The sequence below is a fragment of the Hordeum vulgare genome, chromosome 2H, assembly GCF_904849725.1.
Source record: "Hordeum vulgare subsp. vulgare chromosome 2H, MorexV3_pseudomolecules_assembly, whole genome shotgun sequence".
Taxonomy (NCBI): domain Eukaryota; kingdom Viridiplantae; phylum Streptophyta; class Magnoliopsida; order Poales; family Poaceae; genus Hordeum; species Hordeum vulgare.
This window is the reverse complement of record NC_058519.1, coordinates 611,104,270-611,127,796: the sequence shown is the minus strand read 5'-3', so window position 1 is coordinate 611,127,796 and position 23,527 is coordinate 611,104,270. Positions and strand designations below refer to the sequence as shown.

The 23,527-nt window shown below is 46.3% G+C and overlaps 1 protein-coding gene and 1 pseudogene across 2 annotated transcripts; both read right to left on the bottom strand.

Annotated features, from left to right (window-relative positions):
* Positions 1-10,293: 10,293 nt before the first annotated feature.
* On the bottom strand, positions 10,294-13,403 carry LOC123428751 (annotated as a pseudogene).
* Positions 13,404-17,138: 3,735 nt separating this feature from the next.
* Positions 17,139-22,456, bottom strand: LOC123427789 (polyamine oxidase 3). Of its 2 annotated transcripts, XM_045111908.1 has the most exons (11): positions 22,232-22,456; positions 21,596-21,899; positions 19,602-19,714; positions 19,394-19,482; positions 19,158-19,271; positions 18,981-19,068; positions 18,807-18,892; positions 18,621-18,723; positions 18,434-18,531; positions 17,917-18,346; positions 17,139-17,825 (listed from the first exon to the last, which is right to left on the bottom strand). In XM_045111908.1, the coding sequence occupies exons 2-11, from the start codon at positions 21,609-21,611 to the stop codon at positions 17,508-17,510; spliced, it is 1,455 nt and encodes a 484-aa protein (XP_044967843.1). In that variant the 5' UTR covers positions 21,612-21,899; positions 22,232-22,456; the 3' UTR covers positions 17,139-17,507. The 2 variants fall into 2 exon arrangements, with proteins under 2 accessions (XP_044967843.1, XP_044967842.1); XM_045111907.1 differs by having other exon boundaries at positions 17,917-18,531.
* Positions 22,457-23,527: the final 1,071 nt, after the last annotated feature.

The following is a 23,527-nucleotide window of genomic DNA, read 5'->3' as shown; positions in this document are numbered from 1 at the left end:
GTCTACAAGATGTGGTCTACACGTCTGCTTGCACAAGGTCAAACCGAGCAAGGCAAGACCACTAAAGGGAAAGGAAACTTGCTGAGCATGAAGCATCAACCCAATGAAGCAGATGTAACTTGCTGAATTTTTTACGTAGAGCCATCGTATCAATGATGCAAAAATCGCTATCACAATCCCATAGGTTCAAACATTAACGCAAGATTTCATAGGTTGCAACTACCCTGATCTGACAGGTTATAAATTCAGTAATATTTGAGAGGTTTAAATAGTAGGCCATTCATCTGCAGGATTAAAAAAATCAAGTCTGTCCTTTTCTGTCTAATATACATTTGTGTCAAGACCAAGATGAATGCCTCTTTTATATTGCATTTTGCCGGCTATCGCGGCCAGTTGGCGTCTTGTTTTTAGCTGCTTATATTAATAACAACTATGATTGGCTGTAGCATCCTTCAGCTAAAATTTATTATTATCTCGGTTTGTATTGACTCAGGAGTATGGGTTAGTGCAAATTCACCATGTTGATGTAGGTTGTCTTTTTTCTTTTTATTTTGTGGGTGTTGCTGTAGTTTGTCATGTCAGATTCACAATTGATTTTGGAATATGCGATTTTGGAACATGCAGCTAACCCAGATTGGAATTCAGGCATGACGTTATCAGTTTTAAAAGCATTCTCTAAGTAGGCACAAATCATCAACAAAGCACTCCAGAATACTAAGTCTCATACATTACAGAAAGATCCTACACGCGGGATATAAGAATTGTTGGGGAACGTCGCATGGGAAACAAAAAATTTCCTACGCGCACGAAGACCTATCATGGTGATGTCCATCTACGAGAGGGGATGAGTGATCTACGTACCCTTGTAGACCGTACAGCAGAAGCGTTAGTGAACGCGGTTGATGTAGTGGAACGTCCTCACGTCCCTCGATCCGCCCCGCGAACAATCCCGCGATCAGTCCCACGATCTAGTACCGAACGGACGGCACCTCCGCGTTCAGCACACGTACAGCTCGACGATGATCTCGGCCTTCTTGATCCAGCAAGAGAGACGGAGAGGTAGAAGAGTTCTCCGGCAGCGTGAGGGCGCTCCGGAGGTTGGTGATGACCTTGTCTCAGCAGGGCTCCGCCCGAGCTCCACAGAAACGCGATCTAGAGGAAAAACCGTGGAGGTATGTGGTCGGGCTGCCGTGGAAAAGTTGTCTCAAATCTGCCCTAAAACCTCCGTATATATAGGTGGGAGGGAGGGGGCCTTGCCTTGGGGCTCAAGGAGACCCAAGGGGGTCGTCCGAGCCAAGGGAGGAAGGCTCCCCCCCCCCCAAACCGAGTTGGACTAGGTTTGGTGGGTGGGAGTCCTTCCTTTCCTTCCCACCTCCCTTTTTTTCTCTTTGATTTTTCTATCTCTTGCGCATAGGCCCCTTTTGGGTTGTCCCACCATCCCACTAAGGGCTGGTGCGCCACCCTCAAGGCCTATGGGCTTCCCCGGGGTGGGTTGCCCCCCCCCCCCCCCCGGTGAACTCCCGGAACCCATTCGTCATTCCCGGTACATTCCCGGTAACTCCGAAAACCTTCCGGTAATCAAATGAGGTCATCCTATATATCAATCTTCGTTTCCGGACCATTCCGGAAACCCTCGTGACGTCTGTGATCTCATCCGGGACTCCGAACAACATTCGGTAACCAACCATATAACTCAAATACGCATAAAACAACGCCGAACCTTAAGTGTGCAGACCCTGCGGGTTCAAGAACTATGTAGACATGACCCGAGAGACTCCTCGGTCAATATCCAATAGAGGGACCTGGATGCCCATATTGGATCCTACATATTCTACGAAGATCTTATCGTTTGAACCTCAGTGCCAAGGATTCATATAATCCCGTATGTCATTCCCTTTGTCCTTCGGTATGTTACTTGCCCGAGATTCGATCGTCGGTATCCGCATACCTATTTCAATCTCGTTTACCGGCAAGTCTCTTTACTCGTTCCGTAATACAAGATCCCGCAACTTACACTAAGTCACTTTGCTTGCAAGGCTTGTGTGTGATGTTGTATTACCGAGTGGGCCCTGAGATACCTCTCCGTCATACGGAGTGACAAATCCCAGTCTTGATCCATACTAACTCAACTAACACCTTCGGAGATACCTGTAGAGCATCTTTATAGTCACCCAGTTACGTTGCGACGTTTGATACACAAAAAGTATTCCTCCAGTGTCAGTGAGTTATATGATCTCATGGTCATAGGAATAAATACTTGACACACAGAAAACAGTAGCAACAAAATGACACGATCAACATGCTACGTCTATTAGTTTGGGTCTAGTCCATCACATGATTCTCCTAATGACGTGATCCAGTCATCAAGCAACAACACCTTGTTCATAATCAGAAGACACTGACTATCTTTGATCAACTGGCCAGCCAACTAGAGGATTGCTAGGGACGGTGTTTTGTCTATGTATCCACACATGTAAATGAGTCTTCATTCAATACAATTATAGCATGGATAATAAACAATTATCTTGATACAGGAATTATAATAATAACTATATTTATCATTGCCTCTAGGGCATAATTCCAACAGTCTCCCACTTGCACTAGAGTCAATAATCTAGCCCTCACATCATCATGTGAATTACATTGTAATAAATCTAACACCCATACAGTTCTCGTGTTGATCATGCTTTGGCCGTGGAAGAGGTTTAGTCAGCGGGTCTGCTACATTCAGATCCGTGTGCACCTTGCATATATTTACGTCCTCTCCCTCGACGTAGTCGCGGATGAGGTTAAAGCGTCGTTTGATGTGTCTGGACTTCTTGTGAAACCGTGGTTCCTTTGCTAGGGCAATGGCACCCGTGTTGTCACAGAACAAGGTTATTGGATTCAGTGCGCTTGGCACCACTCCAAGATCCGTCATGAATTGCTTCATCCAGACACCCTCCTTAGCTGCCTCCGAGGCAGCCATGTACTCCGCTTCACATGTAGAATCTGCTACGACGCTCTGCTTGGAACTGCACCAGCTTACCGCACCCCCATTAAGAATAAATACGTATCCGATTTGCGACTTAGAGTCGTCCGGATCTGTGTCAAAGCTTGCATCGACGTAACCTTTTACGGTGAGCTCTTCGTCACCTCCATACACAAGAAACATATCCTTAGTCCTTTTCAGGTACTTCAGGATATTCTTGACCGCCGTCCAGTGATCCACTCCTGGATTACTCTGGAACCTACCTGCCATACTTATGGCCAGGCTAACATCCGGTCTAGTGCACAGCATTGCATACATGATAGAACCTATGGCTGAAACATAGGGGACGGAGCGCATATGCTCTCTATCTTCATCAGTTGCTGGGCACTGAGTCTTACTCAATCTCGTACCTTGTAAAACTGGCAAGAACCCTTTCTTGGATTGTTCCATTTTGAACCTCTTCAAAACTTTATCAAGGTATGTGCTTTGTGAAAGTCCTATCGGGCGTTTTGATCTATCCCTATAGATCTTAATGCCTAGAATGTAAGCAGCTTCTCCTAGGTCCTTCATAGAGAAACTTTTATTCAAGTAATCCTTTATGCTCTCCAAAAACTCCACGTTGTTTCCAATCAGCAATATGTCATCCACATATAATATTAGAAACGCCACAGAGCTCCCACTCACTTTCTTGTAAATACAAGATTCTCCAACCACTTGTATAAACCCAAATGCTTTGATCACCTCATCAAAGTGTTTGTTCCAACTCCGAGATGCTTGCACCAGTCCATAAATGGATCGCTGGAGCTTGCACACCTTGTTAGCATTCTTAGGATCGACAAAACCTTTGGGTTGTATCATATACAATTCTTCCTTAAGGAAACCGTTAAGGAACGCTGTTTTGACATCCATCTGCCAGATTTCATAATCGAAAAATGCAGCTATTGCTAACATGATTCTGACGGACTTAAGCATCACTACGGGTGAGAATGTCTCATCGTAGTCAACTCCATGAACTTGTGAAAAAACCTTTGCCACAAGTCGTGCTTTATAAACGGTCACATTGCCGTCAGCGTCCGTCTTCCTCTTAAAGATCCATTTGTTCTGAATAGCCTTGCGGCCCTCAGGTAGTACCTCCAAAGTCCACACTTTGTTCTCATACATGGATCCTATCTCGGACTTCATGGCTTCTAGCCATTTGTTGGAATCTGGGCCCACCATTGCTTCTTCATAATTTGCAGGTTCATTGTTGTCTAGCAACATGATTGATAAGACGGGATTTTCGTACCACTCTGGAGTAGCACGTGGTCTCGTCGACCTGCGTGGTTCAACAGAAACTTGAACTGGAGTTTTATGATCATCATCATTAACTTCCTCCTCAACCGGCGTCGCAACGACAGAGGTTTCCCCTTGCCCTGCGCCACCATCCAGAGGGATGAGAGGTTCGACAACCTCGTCAAAGTTCTATCTTCCTCCCACTCAATTCTCTCGAGAGAAACTCCTTCTCGAGAAAAGCTCCATTTTTAGCAACAAACACTTTGCCCTCGGATTTGAGATAGAAGGTGTACCCAACTGTCTCTTTTGGGTAACCTATGAAGACGCACTTTTCCGCTTTGGGTTCCAACTTTTCAGGCTGAAGCTTTTTGACATAAGCATCACATCCCCAAACTTTAAGAAACGACAACTTTGGTCTTTTGCCATACCACAGTTCGTATGGTGTCGTCTCAACGGATTTTGATGGTGCCCTATTTAAAGTGAATGCAGCTGTTTCTAATGCATAACCCCAAAATGATAACGGCAAATCGGTAAGAGACATCATAGATCGCACCATCTCTAATAAAGTACGATTACGACGTTCGGACACACCATTACGCTGTGGTGTTCCAGGCGGTGTTAACTGTGAAACAATTCCACATTGTCTTAAGTGAGCACCAAACTCGAAACTCAGATATTCACCCCCACGATCAGACCGTAGGAACTTGATCTTCTTGTTACGATGATTTTCCACTTCACTCTGAAATTGCTTGAACTTTCCAAATGTTTCAGACTTGTGCTTCATCAAGTAGACATAACCATATCTACTCAAATCGTCAGTGAAGGTGAGAAAATAACGATATCCGCCGCGTGCCTCCACGCTCATCGGACCACACACATCGGTATGTATGATTTCCAACAAGTCACTTGCACGCTCCATTGTTCCGGAGAACGGAGTTTTAGTCATCTTTCCCATGAGGCATGGTTCGCACGTGTCAAGTGAATCAAAGTCAAGTGACTCCAAAAGTCCATCAGCATGGAGTTTCTTCATGCGCTTTACACCAATATGACCTAAGCGGCAGTGCCACAAAAATATGGCGCTATCATTGTTAACTCTAATTCTTTTGGTCTCAATGTTATGTATATGCGTATCGCTATCAAGATTCAATATGAACAATCCTCTCACATTGGGTGCATGACCATAAAAGATGTTACTCATAGAAATAGAACAACCATTATTCTCTGACTTAAAAGAGTAACCGTCTCGCAATAAACAAGATCCAGATATAATGTTCATGCTCAACGCAGGCACTAAATAACAATAATTTAAGTTCATCACTAATCCTGATGGTAACTGAAGTGAAACTGTGCCGACGGCGATTGCATCAACCTTGGAACCATTTCCTACGCGCATCGTCACTTCATCTTTCGCCAGCCTTCGTCTATTCCGTAGTTCCTGTTTCGAATTGCAGATATGAGCAACAGAACCGGTATCGAATACCCAGGCACTACTACGAGAACCGGTTAAGTACACATCAATAACATGTATATCAAATATACCTGATTTTTCTTTGGCCGCCTTCTTATCAGCCAGATACTTGGGGCAGTTGCGCTTCCAGTGACCCATACCCTTGCAATAGAAGCACTCTGTTTCAGGCTTAGGTCCAGCTTTGGGTTTCTTCGTCGGATTAGCAACAGGCTTGCCGCTCTTCTTTGAATTACCCTTCTTGCCTTTGCCGTTTCTCTTGAAACTAGTGGTCTTATTCACCATCAACACTTGATGTTCTTTACGGAGTTCAGACTCTGCGACTTTCAGCATCGCAAACAACTCGCCGGGTGACTTGTTCATCCCTTGCATGTTGTAGTTCAACACAAAGCCTTTATAGCTTGGCGGTAGCGATTGAAGGATTCTGTCAGTGATAGCTTCTTGCGGGAGTTCAATCCCCAGCTCAGCTAGACGGTTTGAGTACCCAGACATTTTGAGCACATGTTCACTGACAGACGAGTTCTCCTCCATCTTGCAAGCATAGAATTTGTCGGAGGTCTCATACCTCTCGATCCGGGCGTTCTTCTGAAAGATGAACTTCAACTCCTGGAACATCTCAAATGCTCCATGACGCTCAAAGCGACGTTGAAGTCCCGGTTCTAAGCCATACAAGACTGCACATTGAACTATTGAGTAGTCCTCCTTACGTGCTAACCAAGCGTTCTTAACATCCTGATCAGCCGTAGCGGGTGGTTCATCTCCTAGCGCAGCATTAAGGACATAATCCTTCTTCCGAGCTTGTAAGATTAGCTTAAGATTACGAGCCCAGTCTACAAAGTTGCTTCCATCATCTTTCAACTTAGCTTTCTCTAGGAACGTATTAAAATTCAGGGTGACTGTCGCGTGAGCCATGATCTACAACACAAACATATTCAAAGTGGACTTAGACTATGTTCAAGATAATTAGAGTTTAACTTAATCAAATTATTTGCTAAACTCCCACTCAAAAAGTACATCTCTCTAGTCATTTGAGTGGTTCATGATCCACTTACACTAGCTCAAGTCCGATCATCACGTGAGTTGAGTATAGTTTCAGTGGTAAGCATCCCTATGCTAATCATATCATCTATATGATTCATGATCGACCTTTCGGCCTCACGTGTTCCGAGGCCATGTCTGCACATGCTAGGCTCGTCAAGCTTAACCCGAGTGTTCCGCGTGCGCAACTGTTTTGCACCCGTTGTATGTGAACGTTGAGTCTATCACACCCGATCATCACGTGGTGTCTCGAAACGACGAACTGTAGCAACGGTGCACAGTCGGGGAGAACACAATTTCGTCTTGAAATTTTAGTGAGAGATCACCTCATAATGCTACCGTCGTTCTAAGCAAAATAAGGTGCATAAAAAGGATTAACATCACATGCAATTCATAAGTGACATGATATGGCCATCATCACGTGCTTCTTGATCTCCATCACCAAAGCACCGGCACGATCTTCTTGTCACCGACGCCACACCATGATCTCCATCAACGTGTTGCCATCGGGGTTGTCGTGCTACTCATGCTATTACTACTAAAGCTACATCCTAGCAAAATAGTAAACGCATCTGCAAGCACAAACGTTAGTATAAAGACAACCCTATGGCTCCTGCCGGTTGCCGTACCATCGACGTGCAAGTCGATATTTTCTATTACAACATGATCATCTCATACATCCAATATATCACATCACATCATTGGCCATATCACATCACAAGCATACCCTGCAAAAACAAGTTAGACGTCCTCTAATTTTGTTGTTGCATGTTTTACGTGGTGACCATGAGTATCTAGTAGGATCGCATCTTACTTACGCAAACACCACAACGGAGATATATGAGTTGCTATTTAACCTCATCCAAGGACCTCCTCGGTCAAATCCGATTCAACTAAAGTTGGAGAAACCGACAGTTGCCAGTCATCTTTGAGCAACGGGGTTACTCGTAGCGATGAAACCAGTCTCTCGTAAGCGTACGAGTAATGTCGGTCCAAGCCGCTTCAATCCAACAATACCGCGGAATCAAGAAAAGACTAAGGAGGGCAGCAAAACGCACATCACCGCCCACAAAAACTTTTGTGATCTACTCGAGAAGACATCTACGCATGAACCTAGCTCATGATGCCTGATGGGGTCATAGTCCTAGGGTAGGGTCATAGACCTGTCCTATAGGTCCTACCCAAGGACTACCCCACGCAAGGGATAAGACCTTAAGTATGTCCGACTGTATTAAGGTACCCCCATCATCCAGTCGGTAACGGGCCCAGAATCATTCAGTCGAAGACTAAGACTCGGAAGACACCGGACCTACCGACTGGATACACCCGGTGCGTCGTAACCTCCTTGGAGGGAAACTGCCGTACGTTTCCGGGTGCATTAACTAGCACTTATAGCATACGTTACCTGTAACGCATGCATTCAATCGCCACGACTCCACCCTTGAATCAAAACCGTTGTGGAGGGCAGCGTACTCTATATAAGCCGCCCTCCCCCACTGGTAAAAGGGTTAGAAAAACATTGTACCCCAGATTACACTCGGTAACAAGCTCCAAGAGCACTGAGACGTAGGGCTATTACCTCCACCGTAGAGGGGCCTGAACTCATACAACCTCGCCGTAGCTAGGACTCTGCCCATCTCATTCGTACCCTACACATCTACTGTCAGGCTTATACCCACGACAATGCCACTGTTGGGGAACGTCGCATGGGAAACAAAAAATTTCCTACGCGCACGAAGACCTATCATGGTGATGTCCATCTACGAGAGGGGATGAGTGATCTACGTACCCTTGTAGACCGTACAGCAGAAGTGTTAGTGAACGCGGTTGATGTAGTGGAACGTCCTCACGGCCCTCGATCTGCCCCGTGAACAATCCCGCGATCAGTCCCACGATCTAGTACCGAACGGACGGCACCTCCGCGTTCAGCACACGTACAGCTCGACGATGATCTCGGCCTTCTTGATCCAGCAAGAGAGACGGAGAGGTAGAAGAGTTCTCCGACAGCGTGACGGCGCTCCGGAGGTTGGTGATGACCTTGTCTCAGCAGGGCTCCGCCCGAGCTCCGCAGAAACGCGATCTAGAGGAAAAACCGTGGAGGTATGTGGTCGGGCTGCCGTGGAAAAGTCGTCTCAAATCCGCCCTAAAACCTCCGTATATATAGGTGGGAGGGAGGGGGCCTTGCCTTGGGGCTCAAGGAGACCCAAGGGGGTCGGCCAAGCCAAGGGAGGAAGGCTCCCCCCCCCCCCAAACCGAGTTGGACTAGGTTTGGTGGGTGGGAGTCCTTCCTTTCCTTCCCACCTCCCCTTTTTTTCTCTTTGATTTTTCTATCTCTTGCGCATAGGCCCCTTTTGGGTTGTCCCACCAGCCCACTAAGGGCTGGTGCGCCACCCTCAAGGCCTATGGGCTTCCCCGGGGTGGGTTGCCCCCCCCCCCCCCCCCGGTGAACTCCCGGAACCCATTCGTCATTTCCGGTACATTCCCGGTAACTCCGAAAACCTTCCGGTAATCAAATGAGGTCATCCTATATATCAATCTTCGTTTCCGGACCATTCCGGAAACCCTCGTAACGTCCGTGATCTCATCCGGGACTCCAAACAACATTCGGTAACCAACCATATAACTCAAATACGCATAAAACAACGCCGAACCTTAAGTGTGCAGACCCTGCGGGTTCGAGAACTATGTAGACATGACCCGAGAGACTCGGTCAATATCCAATAGCGGGACCTGGATGCCCATATTGGATCCTACATATTCTACGAAGATCTTATCGTTTGAACCTCAGTGCCAAGGATTCATATAATCCCGTATGTCATTCCCTTTGTCCTTCGGTATGTTACTTGCCCGAGATTCGATCGTCGGTATCTGCATACCTATTTCAATCTCGTTTACCGGCAAGTCTCTTTACTCGTTCCGTAATACAAGATCCCGCAACTTACACTAAGTCACTTTGCTTGCAAGGCTTGTGTGTGATGTTGTATTACCGAGTGGGCCCCGAGATACCTCTCCGTCATACGGAGTGACAAATCCCAGTCTTGATCCATACTAACTCAACTAACACCTTCGGAGATACCTGTAGAGCATCTTTATAGTCACCCAGTTACGTTGCGACGTTTGGTACACACAAAGTATTCCTCCGGTGTCAGTGAGTTATATGATCTCATGGTCATAGGAATAAATACTTGACACGCAGAAAACAGTAGCAACAAAATGACACGATCAACATGCTACGTCTATTAGTTTGGGTCTAGTCCATCACGTGATTCTCCTAATGACGTGATCCAGTCATCAAGCAACAACACCTTGTTCATAATCAGAAGACACTGACTATCTTTGATCAACTGGCCAGCCAACTAGAGGCTTGCTAGGGACGGTGTTTTGTCTATGTATCCACACATGTAAATGAGTATTCATTCAATACAATTATAGCATGGATAATAAACGATTATCTTGATACAGGAATTATAATAATAACTATATTTATCATTGCCTCTAGGGCATAATTCCAACAAGAATGACTACAACACACGGTTAATGTTGACGGCTACGTTTGTCGTTGTGGTACCTGTTTTCGGGAGGCGTCTCGGCGTGCGCGTAGGGTCGGGGCCTCGGGCTGTTTCGGGAGAGGAGGGGGCCCATGAGGATTCGCGAGCTGGGGGATGGCGACGGGAGGCCGGTGGAGGGGGAGGAACAGGAGGATGCCTGGGCCGGTGGCGGGGGCGGAGAGGTCGTGCGGCTGAGGGCCAAGCGCGCGATCGTCGGCGCCGGGGCCAGGGTGCTCTTCTACCCGACGCTCCTCTACAACGTCCTGCGTATTATGACAAAGAAAATACACTCTAAAGTATGTCTATATACATCCGTATATAGTACCCAGTGGAACCTCTAGAAAGACTTATATTTAGAAACGGAGGAAGTACATACTTTCTTTTTAGATCTGTTAACATACCTGGAGGAATTCCGACATATAGCTCTCCTTCGATGTGAAGAGGATGAACAATAGCCTCTTATAGGATCTCTTGAAACTTCCTCCCTGATGCATGCTGTTATTGTGAAATGCCGCTGTTAGGACTCGTGAAATAAAGTTATAAATAAGCAGTATGAGTGTACTTTCTTATTAATTATACCTCTATGATACCGCCACACAGCCAACCAAAGGATAGGTAGTGATAAATTTGTGATGAACCAGGCTCAGTTTCAGGTGTAGATTTGGCAATCTAGTCTAGCATCTCTTCCCAGTCACATACTGACAGAGGATCGGTTTTGATCACATCTCCCAGAGCATTATGCAAACCAGATGTATGATTGAGAAGATGGTGCACCTATATTACGAAGTGACAAATGAGTTTGTTAGTATCCTGAAACACTGTCTCATTACAGAGCATAAGTGATATAAGTTTTTGTACCTTGATTAGCTCCCTTTCGTTAGTCCCAAATTTTGGCCATATATCGGCAACTGTTTCTTCATACTTCAACTTCCTGGAAGATCAGAGCATACAGTCACTATATGGACAAGATAAAGTGTATAAAAGCATAAGGTAACATGGAAAAGATCATCTGCCACCCCGTCAGGGCGTCGAGCATCTGCGGTGGCACCTCCATTGCCGCCGCGGTCTAGGGGGCTACGGTTTTGGGTGAGGGGAGATCGAGAGGAAGGAGGGGTTTGAAAATCTCACAGGGAAGAGGCGAAGAGAGAGAAAAATGGAAAGGGTAAAGTGAGATTGGAGCTGCAGGAAACTAAAACAACAACATAAAACTGCAGGGGATGGTACCATGTCATATTTCTAGGCCTTTTCCATGTACAAGTAAAGCAAGATGAAGATGAGGATGACCAAAGATTTGCGCATACATAGCATGATTAATTCTACGGCATAACGCAACCAGATGTCCCGCAAACATATTCACAGTGGAATGTTAAAACACTTGGTACTTAAATTAACCACTCACCCTTGATCGACGAGCCAATGTACCATTCTAGCAGTGATGCCCTTTGTCACCGAGAAAACCGGAAACAGAGAATCAGGTTGAACGGGGCGCGGATCGTATTTCCCCAATGTGCCAGCAGCAGTATCTATTATGACCTTTCCATCTTTGTATGCGCATACCTGTGAGAAGAATATCATATCAATATGGCTGCATTGCAACAAGGTAACCATCATATGCATATATCATCGCTAAACTCGTGATGCAAAGTTTTGGCATACAGATATTGCTACAGCAACATCATGGCATGTAAATGAATGGCAAGAGATTATTGACCCACTTGTAAACCCAAAATTTTGTCGCTTCCCATCTCAATTAGAATATTCCTCAGTTTAGACTCCACTTCAGAGTTAACAGGCGAGTCATAGATCCACTCGTTGTTAGTTGAGGGACTGTGTGTCATACTCCTGATATCAATGAAATCATAAATTAGCAAATTCAAAAAAGATGATCCCTACAAAGCTGATGCAAACATAAGCATGACGCGCATCTCACCCTAGCAAAGTTGATTCAGCAAATGGCCTCATCATGTCTAGATAAACTATCCTAACATTTAGTGAAGCCGAAAGCCCTGTAGGTATAAATGAAAAACTGCCACTGTGATGCTAGAAATATCAGAGCAATGTACAAGTTCAAGAGACCAAGACATACCTCTAAGAATATTCAAGACCCTCATGAAAATTATCGCATCCCCAGGGAAAGCGTCAACCTGACACCGAGAAAACCTCCATTTAACACCGGACTCTTGGTTGACAAACCCAACACAGCTTACAGGAAAGTAATTAGCTGCGCATGGCTACTCACGGGATTGAAATGTTTAACCTCCTTCTTGTTCAATTTCATCTTCTCTTGAAGAGCTTTGGCGTTTCGTTCTCTTTGCTCATTCAATGCTTTAATGTTCTCCTAATAAGTAGGAACAAACCACAACCAACCAGTTACTACAACTTCCTGCAGTAATAGGAACACAAATAATCTATAACTGGCCTTCAACATACTTTCGCTTCAATTGTTGTAGTGGACTTGCGGAAAAATATTGAGGCAATCTCCAAAGACTGTTGAGGCATGTCAACTCGCAGCTTAAGCCCCATCTCTGCAAAGGCTGACAGCAGTGCCACTTGGTCACCCTACACATTGATCTTAGAATTGTAAATTATAGAGTTTAAACAAAAGAATGGTAAGCTAGTAATAAGCGACAAGATAGAATAAAGAAAACATCTCACAAAAATTGACATTTGTGCCTATGATCGCGTAGTGTTGCGTGAAACTCAATAACTTACTATAGGAAAAAACATGGTCGCAAAAACAAAGCCTAATTCTTGATTCTGTTTTGCTTATTTATACTCCAATAACACTGGTGTACTATAGTTGTTGAATGTGTCGCGTCATCTACCAGCCTGCAATAACACTGGTGTGTAATGCAGGGATAAAGAGCCACAATATTTATTACATCAAAAAAAGTTTAAATCTACCAAAAGTAAAACATATGCTTCTTTTGATTCAACCATAATACAAAAGAGGGGTAACAGTTACTCCGAAGGAAATGCTTGTTGCTTATAGCTACAAAAGATACCCTTAATTGACTTCTCTTTGATGTCATGTGTATTATTTGTAAGATCAGACTGTTACAAACCTCAGCGCATGACAAAAACATCTTTGCTAGTGCTTGCTTCATCGACTGTGGCCTCCTCCTGTTCCTCCCCCTCCACCGGCCTCCCGTCGCCGTCCCCCAGCTCGCGGATCCTCATGCGCCCCCCCCCCCCTCGAAACAGCCCGAGGCCCCGACCCTACGCGCATGCCGAGACGCCTCCCGAAAACAGGTACCACAGCGACAAACGTAGCCGTCAACATTAACCGTGTGCTGTAGTCATTCTTATATCCCGCATGTAGGATCTTTCTGTAATGTATGAGACTTAGTATTCTGGCAATGCTTTGTTGATGATTTGTGCCTACTTAGAGAATGCTCATAAAACTGATAACGTCATGCCTGAATTCCAATCTGGGTTAGCTGCATGTTTCAAAATCGCATATTCCAAAATCAATTGTGAATCTGACATGACAAACTACAGCAACACCCACAAAAAAAATTAAAAAAGACAACCTACAGCAACATGGTGAATTTGCAGTAACCCATACTCCTGAGGCAATACAAACCGAGATAATAATAAATTTCAGCTGAAGGATGCTACAGCCAATCATAGTTGTTATTAATATAAGCAGCTAAAAACAGGACGCCAACTAGCCACGATAGCCGGCAAAATGCAATATAAAAGAGGCAGTCATCTTGGTCTAGACACAAATGTATATTAGACAGAAAAGGACAGACTTAATTTTTTTTTAATCCTACATATGAATGGCCTACTATTTAAACCTCTCAAATATTACTGAATTTATAACCTGTCAGATCAGGGTAGTTGCAACCTATGAAATCTTGGGTTAATGTTTGAACCTATGGGATTGTGATAGCGATTTTTGCATCATTGATACGATGGCTCTACGTAAAAAATTCAGCAAGTTACATCTGCTTCATTGGGTTGATGCTTCATGCTCAGCAAGTTTCCTTTCCCTTTAGTGGTCTTGCCTTGCTCGGTTTGACCTTGTGCAAGCAGACGTGTAAACCACATCTTGTAGACGACTGATATGGATTATGCTCCACCCCTCCATGACTTCACTTGAGTTAATTCCCCGTGATGCGAATGACACAAAACTATCCTCGGTATCCACAAAAATTACCCTCGGAGATGGCCATCCTAATATTTATTTATTTTCATTTTTCTGATGCTTATGGTACAATTGTGGTGAGGATATGTTGGTTATAAGTTAACTGCAAATAGGTTTTTTCTGTCAAAAAATGGCACAAATTTCTGATTACATTGTGGTGATATTTTTTTCTTGTAGGGGGATAAGGAGGAGAAAAAGGAGAGGTCCTCTTCATAGGATAGGTATAGACTTGGCTAAGCGATTAGTGCTACTGCGGTTCATCTACATTGATCTTCCACATTGATTCTTGATTTACCCTTATTATTACCATTTGCTAACTTAACCATCTCTATCTCTCATGTTAATTCGGATTCTGAAGACCTTTTATGTGTCATGTCGAGAATGGTGTTTGATAAGAAGTCCAAGCAGGCTGCATATGAGGTGAATCAAGGTAACCTATATGATGGAGGAGCGGGGGCGAGCGACGCGGCGCGGCGAGCGGGGGAGGAGGCGCGGCGCGGCGAGCGGGAGAGGCGCGGTCTGGCGAGCAGGGCGAGCGGGGGGAGCTGGGGCCAGCGGCACGGCGCCGCGCGGCTAGCAGGGGACGCGCGGCGCGGCGAGCGGGGCGAGCGGGGGGGGGGGGGGGGCTGGGGCGAGCGACGCGGCACGCCCACGGCGAGCGGTGGACGTGAGGCGCGGCGCGGCGAGCGGACCGAGCGGGGGGAGCCGGTGTGAGCGTGGGAGCGAGGGATCAAGGGTCAACGGTGTTTCTAGACGTGGGTGGGCAATTAGCGCTAACGAAATTTGATTAGTTTTGTTAATAACGTTTTTGGACCCTTGATTAAGTGATTAAACGGCTGAGATGGTGAGTTGGATCTGTCCTCTCGTGTTTTTATTAGTAGACATAATTAATATTTTATTAGCTTTTTGTAATGTGTTTTGACGAAAAAAATACAACCGTTGTAATGTTGCCCCACATCAATCTTTTTCTAGATCCGCCGCTTGCCACTGCTTACGCGAGCCCTGACCGTTCGGGTTGATGGTCAACCTTACCTCCATCACCGATGTTGACGGCCGAAAAGCGGACTCCGGCGAGGAGTAGGATGCGGGATACGGACGACGTGAGAGACATGTCCCTGTCACATGTCCGTCAAAGAATAAGACTAGGATCCGTTAATTTCTGCTATGTAAAATATACTGTATGTTATAAAGATGCCATGTCCGCTTTTATTTGGTACACCAGATTGGGTGGTCGGCTCCTCGAAAATTGTCCGCTGACAAGCACGGACGTGTACATTGGCATTTGGTGTGTCCGATTTGGTTTGAATCACAAATGCCTTTGATGCACTCAAATTTGATTTCGTGTTATAAGGGCAACTCCAACGGGTTAACCCAAATGGACGGCGGTTTTGCTTTTTTTTTCTTTTGGATCCGTTAGGCGGGCACGAACGTCCGTTTCGACGTTTGGGTCGACGCATGCGCCCAACGCTGGCTCGACCCATTTTTACCGGCGTGCATCAAACATACATAACTTAAATATTAAAAAAGCCGGTCACGAAGGCAGACGATAATCCACGTGTTACATTATTAATGAAGAAAGAAAAAACCCTAGGCGTCATTGGTGACGGCTGCGAGGTCGGGCTGTGCCAGAGCGGGGGCGGACTGTGCCGGAGCGGGGACGAGGTTGGGCTATGCCGGAGCGGGGGCAGGTTGTGCCAGCGCGGGTAGCGCTGGTGTCGGTGGTGGCACGACACGGACGCGCTCGTTCGCCAGGCGGAGCGTCATCTTAGCTTGAAGGTAGGCGGCCTCCTCTGAATGAAGCGCGCGGGGGTGAACGACGAGGGTGTTCTGAAAGAAGCCGGGCGTAGCACGGGCGCGTTCGTGCGCCTGGTGCATCACCCTCTTAGCCTGCAGGTAGGCGGCCTCCTCTGGCAGTATCGTGCGGGCATAGACGACGAGGTTGTCGCTGTTGTTCATGGCTGTTGGGTCGTCGACGTGGAAACAAAGAGGTGGCAAGATAGGGACGAGGGAGGGTTCTGGAAGCAGATGGCCGAACCCCACCGCACGTTCAGATTAAAAAATGACGGTCGCAGTCGCTGACGCGTGGGCCCGAGGATGGCGGTCGTCATAAATTATGTTAACCGCAGTGGTTGGGGGCGGACACCGAGGAGGCACGCGTCCGCGCCGACACATTTCAGTCCCAAATTTGACCCGAAAATGGATCGGCGTGGACGCAAAGCGGACGCGTTTTGACAATGGGTCGACGCGTTGAGCCATCATTTTTGTCCGCGTCGACCCAAACGGACGACGGCGGACGAAATGGATCGCCCCGTTGAGGTTGCTCGACGCGCCGACCCGTTGCCAAAATGCGTCCGCTTCGCGTCTCCACCGACCCATCCGGCCCAAATTTGAGATTAAAATGCGTCGGCGCGAACACGAAGCAAACGACCGCGCGCCCTCTCTGTGTCCGCATGTGACTGGCCTGGTCATCCACCCACCTCTGTCTGCTTATTTAATTCACTGACCCACTTCCACCCATCTCTCCTATTATTATAATAGGACCATGTTGTTGCCCACTTGCTTCCTATGTGCCGACCCATTTAAAAAACATACATGGACAGGCGACGGACAACCTAAACGAATGAAAAACGGACAAAGCGTGCGTCGGCTTGAGTCGCTCCGTTAAAGTTGCCCTAAAACACCAAATCAAACTTCACAGATAACCTGCCATTCATCACCAATATTAAGAATGCCAATGTAGTTAAATTACAATGTTTCATCACACATACTACACCACCAACTCTGCCCTACAAAGATTGGTCTCGTAGGCCGTAGCTCATAGCGCCTTACCAAGCACAAGCCCCCACATCACGCTGACAGTATACATACCGACACCCACAACTTTTTATTACCCGACAGTAAGTTTATTCAGCAAAGCACAGGATCACACGACCACACGCCTCATGCCACGAGGAAGAGCAAGGATAGATTGCTCCCACGCTGCCTTCCTCGAGCAATCACTGGAATGAACACCGGCGAACCTGCCGCGACAATAGATAGTTTATAAGGGGGCACGACTGTTTACAGCCGGGAGATGAGCAGCGGGACGGAGACGGTGGCCGTTTGCTCGGCCATCGGGTGGCACATCTCCAGCATGTCCAGCTCCCTGAACTTCTCCAGGACCCTCATCCTGCACTCCTCGGCCGCCATCTCCCCCGTGGAGAAGGCGCCATGCACCGTGCCCGTGTACTGGACGCTCGTCGCCTCCCCCGCAAAGAATAGGTTGTCGACGGGGATGCGGAGCTTCTCATACAGGTCGCGCGGCTTGCCCACCCCGTCAAAGGTGTAGGAGCCAAGGGTGTTCTCGTCTGAGCCCCAGTGTGACACCAGGTAGTTAAGCTGCAATAGGATTTAGGCAAAATGAGAGTAAGAACTGGGAGCAGGATTATTCTTTTTATCAGTATCTCAAGGTTTGTGTCAAAATGCTTACCGGCTCAGCTGCATTAGGGAGGATCTTCTTCAACTGGGAAAAGGCAAATTGAGCAGCGGCCTCATCCGACATCTTTTCAATGTCACAAGCAAGCCGGCCTGCAGGCATGTAAACAAGAACAGCATGCCCTGTTGCCTTGTGAAGGTTGAGGAAATAGCTGCAGCCATATGTGGTGGATGAAACTACTCCAAGGAACTCCACGTTAGGCCAGAAAACCTCACTGAAGTGGAGAACTATTTTGTTTTCGACTCCAACTGACAGTTCTCTTATTGCTTCCTCCTTCCACTCCGGGAGCCTCGGCTCAAACTTAATGGTGTTTGATTTAAGAACACCCAACGGAACGGTGATGACTGCAGCATCCGCAACAAATGTTTTACCATTGCTTACAGTAACCTCTACTCTATTCCAGTGCCGAACAATTTCAACAACCCTGAGAAGAAGAGCTTGGATCAGTACTAACAAATGGAAGGTGGAACCAAGTTCATAACATTTAGAGGAAAAGCAGAGATATGCATACCTGTGACCAAGGCGTATATCTAGACCTTTTGCCAACGTATTTATAACTGGACGATATCCACGAACCATGAGACCATGTCCACCAGGAAGAAGAACTTCCTGCACTCAATTACACAGAATATGGTCATAAATAATGCAGAGATCTATGGCTATTTTATTAGTACTAGGAGGAAGGGTGTGAATACTACCTGATCCCAACATTGGAGCGAGATGGCATCTGCATCAGTAGCAAACCAACCCTCCATGCGGCACAAATACCACTGGAGAACATCATGTGCAATCCCTTCTCGCCTGATATGAGAACAATGGTGTCAGATAAGATAACCAATATCTTTAGGATACCCTATAAGCACACAGGGATTGATGGTACGAACCTCAAGTGTGGATTTCTCTCCAAAACAATTGCAATGGCCTTAGCTATAGAAATATCTTCCTTCATTTCTTCCCTTAATTTGCCAGTCTGTGCACATATCAATGTTACAGGATATAAAAACCAAACAAATATCAGCAAAAATAAATAAGCACCAAGAACTGAGAGAAGTAATTACCTCTTCCAGTATAGCCTCAAACACTTTTCCTATCTCTTCTACAAACTCTTGTGGGACTTGAGAGCCATTAGTGTCATAAAGTGCATAACTGAAAGACAATATAACCAATGGATTAAATTGCAGCCTTGTTTGGTTTCATCATATGTCTGAACATACAGAACCTAGATTAAGTTGTACCTCTCGAGATCATGGTCAAAAAGGACCGAGTCATCTCCACTGGTGCGGTACAGTGGAAGCCCAAGTCTTCCAATGATCGGTGCCAAGGGATTTTCTTCACAAACACCATGAAGCCTAGTGCACACAAATATTGGAAATAAGATTCAAAATTGTGCTTCTAGATGAACTTTTGGTCATAAACAGTATAAACAATACTATAAAGGTAGCGCAGGGAGCCAGGGAAATAATGAACTCACCAAGATGCCCCAAGATCAACTGGAAACCCAAAAGAGTAGTCAGTGTGAACTCGGCCACCTATCCGGTCACGGGATTCCAGAAGAACGACCTGGAAAGAAATCATAATAGCATAGCAGTTGAGATGACAAGTGTATGGATTCCCAAAGAGCATTTTATGAATTGCAGCTAAACCATCAGAACAATATCAAAAACCACATTATGCAATACCTCGAATGACGCATTCCTGAGCGCATTTGCAGCAGCAATGCCTGCAAACCCACCACCAATAACAATAGCAGAAGGCGTGTGGGATTTTCTGCTAACATTTTCACCGTATGAACCTGAAAAGGAAAATAGAAGGTTTTGCCTTAAAATTAGCGTGGAATATTAAACTAGAAAGTTCGAAATAGAAGTGTTCAATGGTATGTGCTTATTTTTAGCGATCACCTGTCCATGTACAAGTGATTTCTCATTCAATTAGTAAAGTTAGTTATTGAAATACTAAGTAATAAACACCAACTTTTGGGAACATCTACCAAAGGGCAGACAGCATGCAATGTTTTCTGCACTTATCCATATAGGGGGTTTACCTAAAGTTTCACATATCTTATGGTGGTTGGATGGGATAACAAACAGCTGTAATCTTCTGAAGAATTATGTGATTGGAGAATGCTTGTCTGCTGTGGGGTTACTGAGCTCATGTATGTGGAGATTTATGGTTTCCAGGGACAGGTGTCGGTACTTATGGCTGACAATTTGTTTTTATGTGACAAGGGGTACCTCCAAATGAAAAAAGACCAGTTCATACAAAAATAACATAAAGAAGCCTACCAAGTAGTGAAAGTGCCGATATCGTCTGTTCTTCTCACATCAACCCTCCTCTACCCCCTCCACCATGGAGGGTTAGTAGTGAGGCATGTTCCCTGTCTCAGAACAATGATGGCGAAGTAAGACAGGACAATTAAAGATTTTCGCTGATTTTCCCAACAACTTGACACAGTGTGGACTGGAACTCCTAACACAATATGTTCTTGGTATGTAGCTCCAGAGTGAACACTCTAATGTGTACGAGTATGACGGATCAAACTTAAAACGATTTAACAGTTTTTATTGGACAGGCAGCTGCAGATTAAACTATACCCATGATCATTACTAGTAACTTTTCTACCTGTGGTTTGACAACATGTCTGTCCTTACAATTGAGATTGGACGGTTGAAGCTACTCCAATAAATGTGGAACAAGGATGCTTTATTTTTAGGCTATTGTTTATTTATGATGAGTCGGTAGATCTAGCTTTAGACAAGACAACCCTCTGCAGGATATGCTTTGGGCACTAAAAAGGCAGTCAAACTTCAGTCCAGAACATAATCACTAAGCATCTTTTCATATGATGACAATAGTTGCACTAAGATCCAAAAGTTAAAAAAAAAAACGATATATGAGTTGAATGAAACTGACAAGGGCGAAGTGTTTTTTTATAAAACCGACAAGAGCGTTGCTAAATAGCGCAAATGAATAAATATTTTCAATTGTGGCGTTGGTGGATAGTGGATCCATAAACAGCTAGATCCGTTAGCGAATATTCTAGACAATAATACACGGCAAACTGCATGCATCACAATAATATCGATCAATATGCATGGAATCACAACAGAGGAGTAAAATAAAGCATAATTGTACTTCCGCGTGATGCCATTTGGGTAATCTGATTACAGGTATCTATGTGATAACTAATGTTACTCTTTACAAACTGTAAGAAGCCTGTGTGGACACACTATTCCCAGCTGGTTTCCAGCGCTAAAAAAGAGCATGGGACTCCACAACCACATGGATTCGTTCCTGCCAAATGGGGCAGTTGGTCAAATCCTAGAAGCTTCCGAAGTGGTGGGTGCCCTTTGCGTGAGGTGCTGGCATAATAACAAATGAAAAGCGGCTAGTAGTATTTCGTTTTCTTCTTCCTAGCACCGACGAAAGAAACGGCAATTGCAGCTGGACGGTTGATGCCTCTTTCGTCTGGCCCACGACGCCCCTCGCAACAACCATAAGCAACTACTAGTAGTAGAGTGTTTGGCATGACAAAATCAAGTTGGACCACCTGGTCCCAAATCGTGGCGAAATTCGATTTTTGCACCAAGAACGCATTGAAAAAGAATCTACGGTTCTGAAAACAATGCTAGTTGAAGAAGAAAAAAAATCTGCGGAGAAGAAGCAAGGGACTTACTGTTGTTGTTGGCCATTTGTTGAGCTCTGTTCTCCCCCTAGCGATCACTACTACTGGGATTGGATTCTCCTTCTTGACGATTGCTACCGCTGGGATTGGGATTAGAATTTGGTTGATTTAACAGCGGCTGCGGCGAGAAATGCAGCAGGAAGATGAGGAGGCAGGCGACGTAGTGGTTGGAGTTGGAGTTGAGTCCCAGATTGACGAAACAGTTCATGCAGACGCGCAAGCCGAATGGCGGCCCTCGTAGGAATTCACGGTCCCCGCTCTCGATCTCACTCCACGCCCATCAAAGTTCCACGCGCTGCAAAAATCAGAACAACAGAGGGTTAATTGAACAGCTCCGATCGCCCAAACAAAACAAAAAAAACGCTGCGCAGCCAGCACGCGAAACGAGGCTACAGATCGCGATGCTCCGGCGATTCCGGGAGGGGGGGCGGGCGATTGAGGGAGGCTCGCTCAATCTGGGGTCGGCGGAGCAAAATCGCCGCGGAGCCGGCGGAAACCGACACCGGAAATCCCCCGAATCGAGCGAGGCGATCGAGCAATTTCGGCACCCGGCCCGGCCCATCCTCCCCCCCAAAACAGTCCGTGCGTTCGTTTCCTCCCCTGCCCTAGCCATGGCGAAACCCTCACCTCCAAATCTAGACGACAGGCCGGAGCGAGCGAGCGAGCGAGCACGAGGGGATCTGTGTTCCGTGGATCAAAACCGGCGCGCTGGATTTCTGGGGGGCTCGGGGAGGGGAGTTTGGTTGTAAGCAGGTGGGTGGGGGGAGAGTATCTCTTTGTGCTTCCTTCCTTCCTGGCTTACGGGCTCTGCCTGGGGACGGTGCGTTGCTGCTGCTGCTGGTGTTTGGGCTCCTTCGCCGCCTCCCAGGTGGCGTTCATATAGAGGCTGGTTCCCGGGACGAGGGGATTACGTGCACCGCCCGGTGACCGCAACCGCGACACGGAGCCGGGAGGAAGGAAGCACGCACGCACGCACGCGACGAGGGCGACGCGCTGGCGTATCGCGCGCGTCTGCTCCGGGATGGACGGCCAAGATCTCCCAGGAGCGGCCCGGACGCGGACGACCGCATACATGCCACGCGACTTTTCCGGATTGCTCCCTGTGAAAGGCGTAAATTAGTAGGGGGCAGACATTAGAGCAACTCCAATGGGGCGACCCAAACGGACGACGATTTCGTTCGTTTTTTGTCCGTTTGGGTCGGTTGCCCGCCCTGTTTTAGATATGGGTCGGGAGCGCGTCCAACGCATCGATCCATATGTGCCGGCGTGGCCGGCTGGCCGTCCTATTTTGCATGAATTTGAATAGTTTGAATCAAATAATATAATTTAGACCGAATAAAATAGCATAGTTATTACAAGCCGAATAAAAATAACATAGTTCTCATATAATTTTGCAAATAAATAAAAGAAGATAAATCTATTGGTTGCCAACATGAGCCCTCATATGGTCAACCAAATCATTTACAGTTTTACGTGAGTTTCTCAATCACGCATGTCTTGATGAAATTGGATGAACTGTTCAAACGTTGCCGCTCCTCCATGTTCATGCACAACATTTTCATCGTGAAACTGAAACCCTTGATCGTACAGACGTTCCGGGCGTTCGTTTTCTACGATCATATTATGCATGATCACACAATCAGTCATCACCTTCCATAGTTTCTGCGTGCTTCACGTATTAGCAGGATACCGAACGATGCCCCATCAAGATTGCGGAACACCGAAGGCACGCTCGACATTCTTCCTAGCACTCTCTTGCTTTTGGGCAAATCTTTTCCTCCTCTCTCCGACAGGGTTGGGTATTGTCTTGACAATAGTGGTCCACTGAGGATAGATACCGTCACCTAGGTAGTATCCTTTGTCGTAGTTGTGGCTGTTGACAGTAAAGTTCACTGGTGGGATGTTGCCTTCGGCAAGCCTAGC

Excerpts from the sequence above, each read along its gene's own strand:
- LOC123427789 (XM_045111907.1), bottom strand. Across the intron at positions 18,893-18,980 it reads TTGAGGCTATACTGGAAGAG|ACTGGCAAATTAAGGGAAGA; the intron begins GTAATTACTTCT and ends ATATGTGCACAG. Across the intron at positions 18,724-18,806 it reads GAGAGAAATCCACACTTGAG|GCGAGAAGGGATTGCACATG; the intron begins GTTCGTACCATC and ends TTCTCATATCAG.